This window comes from Gavialis gangeticus, unplaced genomic scaffold, assembly GCF_001723915.1.
Source record: "Gavialis gangeticus isolate Ggan-Ray unplaced genomic scaffold, GavGan_comp1, whole genome shotgun sequence".
Taxonomy (NCBI): Eukaryota; Metazoa; Chordata; order Crocodylia; family Gavialidae; genus Gavialis; species Gavialis gangeticus.
In genome coordinates this window covers 6,733,900-6,736,160 of record NW_017729017.1, presented here as the reverse complement: position 1 = coordinate 6,736,160, position 2,261 = coordinate 6,733,900, and the positions used below count along the sequence as shown (strand labels likewise).

Here is a 2,261-nt window from a genome sequence, read left to right as displayed (position 1 = left end):
CTCTCACCCTGCCCCCCACCCCCAGGCTTAGATGCCTAACATTGTACTTAGGTAGCCTAGTTGTGTTCTTCTCCTCAACCCCATCCCTTTTATGTTAGGTCCTCGCTTGGCCACTCTGTATTTCCCTTATGGCCTTGTCATTCTTGTTTTATGATTCTTTACATTTTCTAAGGATGCAGTGTTTCTCTGGAGGAACAAGTGAGGAACAGAGGAGTTGTCCAGGTGGGGAGGTATCTACTCGGGTGCTACCCCTTGTAAGGGACAATAACGCCATCAGATGATAGTGACAATCTGCGAGAGGGAGGGTCTGTGTGGGTTCCACGGTGGTTTCAGGGAGACGGGAAGCCCAAGCCAGGGCTACAGTCGTTTCGCACCGCCGGTGCAATGGCAGAGAAGTCATAGCGGCACTGTAGGGGGAGGGAGGCGCAACAACTGCCTACTCGCCTGCGTCATGCGACGCCATTTCTCCCGGATTTCCGCGCCGGCGGCCCCTCCCCGTACGAGCTGTTCCCTGGCGCAGGCGTGGTGCAGGAAGGTGCACGCAGCTTGGCTGGTGCCTGCGGCGACGATGCAGGGCGGGGAGGCGGCGGAGGATGTGCAGGCACCTAAGCGGGCTCGGGTCTCCGGCCTCCCCGAGGGGCTGTGCACCCCGGAGAAGCGAGTCTCAGCCTGGCGAGCCCCGGCGTGCGCCGAGGTCCAACCGCGTTACTGGGACCCCGAACGTGTTTGCGACTTCCTCGACCGCAGCGGCTTCCGGGACCCCGACCTGCTGCGCCGCTTCCGAGGTGCTGGGCGCTGCGCGCTTCCCGCAGCAGGGCGGGGCGGCGAGGGGGGCCTGCAGAGCCCTGCGGCCGCCCGTAGTCTTTGCAGGGTAGGGGCGGGAAGCCTGCGGCGCTTCAGCTTGGTTTCCAAGACCCGCGGCTTGCGCCGGCAGCGCTGCCGGGGTGCGCCTGAGCTCCAGGCCGGCGGGGACTGAGGGCCGGGAGCCGCGTGTCCCGGGTAGGCGTTGCAGCGCCCCTGTCAAGTTGGCGCAGCTGCGGGCGCTGCCAGGAACGGGCGGGCCGCTTTGCAGAGCAGGAAGCGCTTGGCCACGTCTGTGCCTGTCCCTCGAGTAGGCGGTTTGTTTGTGTGAGGCTCGTCCGCTCACTGCTCTGTGCCTTGCAGTGTCGTGACGTGTGTGTACACGGGCTTGAAGTTGTTTCTGCTGCTGTTTAGGTTTGTATTCCACCCTGTCCGGAAAGGCTCAAGGTGGCTTACAGCTCTTGACAAAACACATAAGAAGCAACAAGTCTGCAAGCCACAGCCGAACACTTTAAAAACCCCACCCCACCCCAGGGAGACCCTTGTGTCCCTGCCTAGCATGTAGGGGTGATCCATTCCCCTGTTCCCCAGTATCCATCCTGAAGCCACCCTCCTCTCCTACAGAGGGTCTGTGGCTGTTCCTTAAAATGCTTAAATTCCAGAAATTAAATTTAAAAACCTGTAACAGGGAAATGGCAGAAAGATCCTTTATCCCTGCCAAATGGATACCCTACCCTGGAGGCCTTGCAGGCTTATAGACTAGCTGGGTTAGCCCATATTTTGCACTGTGGCAATAGTGGAGCAATATTGGGATTTTATTGGTGGCTCTTTTATTAGTTTCTGAGCAATTTAAACTTGGATTTATAAGACCTTTTTAGTTGAGAAGAAAAATTTGTACATGTACCTCAAGGCTGTGTTGTATAGATCTCCTGATGTAATTGGGTTGAGATGCGAACTCCACACCCATGAACCTTTTCCTTAGGGTGTTAGAGCTGAAGCCTGACATTTCTAAATGTGAACATTACCTTTTAACTGCTGTTTTTTTCTAAGAGAAATTCAAAGCTACTCTTAGTATGGAAAAAAGGTATCTGCACCTGGGTAGTCAGAATGTGGAGGGATGTGGGCAGTGGGGTTCCGCAGGGCTCCGTCCTCAGACCTGCACTGTTCAACATGTTCATCAGCGACTTGGACAAGGGTGCCCTGTTCAAATTTGCTGATGACACTAAGATGTGGGGGGATGTGGGCACTCTAGAAGGGAGCAATAGGCTACAGTCGGACCTAGACAGGTTACAAGGGTGGGCGGATGAGAACAGGATGGGATTCAACACTGACAAGTGCAAAGTGATGCACCTGGGGAGGAAAAACTGGCACCATACCTACAGGTTGGGGAACTCCCTTCCTGTCAGTACAGAGGCAGAAAAGGATCTTGGAGTCATCATCGACTCCAAGATGAACGTGGG

At 55.7% G+C, this 2,261-nt stretch overlaps 1 protein-coding gene across 2 annotated transcripts in view; it reads left to right on the top strand.

Annotated features, from left to right (window-relative positions):
* The first annotated feature begins 529 nt into the window (after positions 1-529).
* Positions 530-2,261, top strand: part of SAMHD1 (SAM and HD domain containing deoxynucleoside triphosphate triphosphohydrolase 1) — a 134,310-nt gene continuing 132,578 nt past the window's right edge. For both annotated transcript variants that reach the window (XM_019513083.1, XM_019513082.1), the window contains exon 1: positions 530-785. In XM_019513083.1, coding sequence (XP_019368628.1) covers positions 569-785 — 217 coding nt within the window. In that variant the 5' untranslated portion in view covers positions 530-568. The remainder of the gene's footprint in view (positions 786-2,261) is intronic.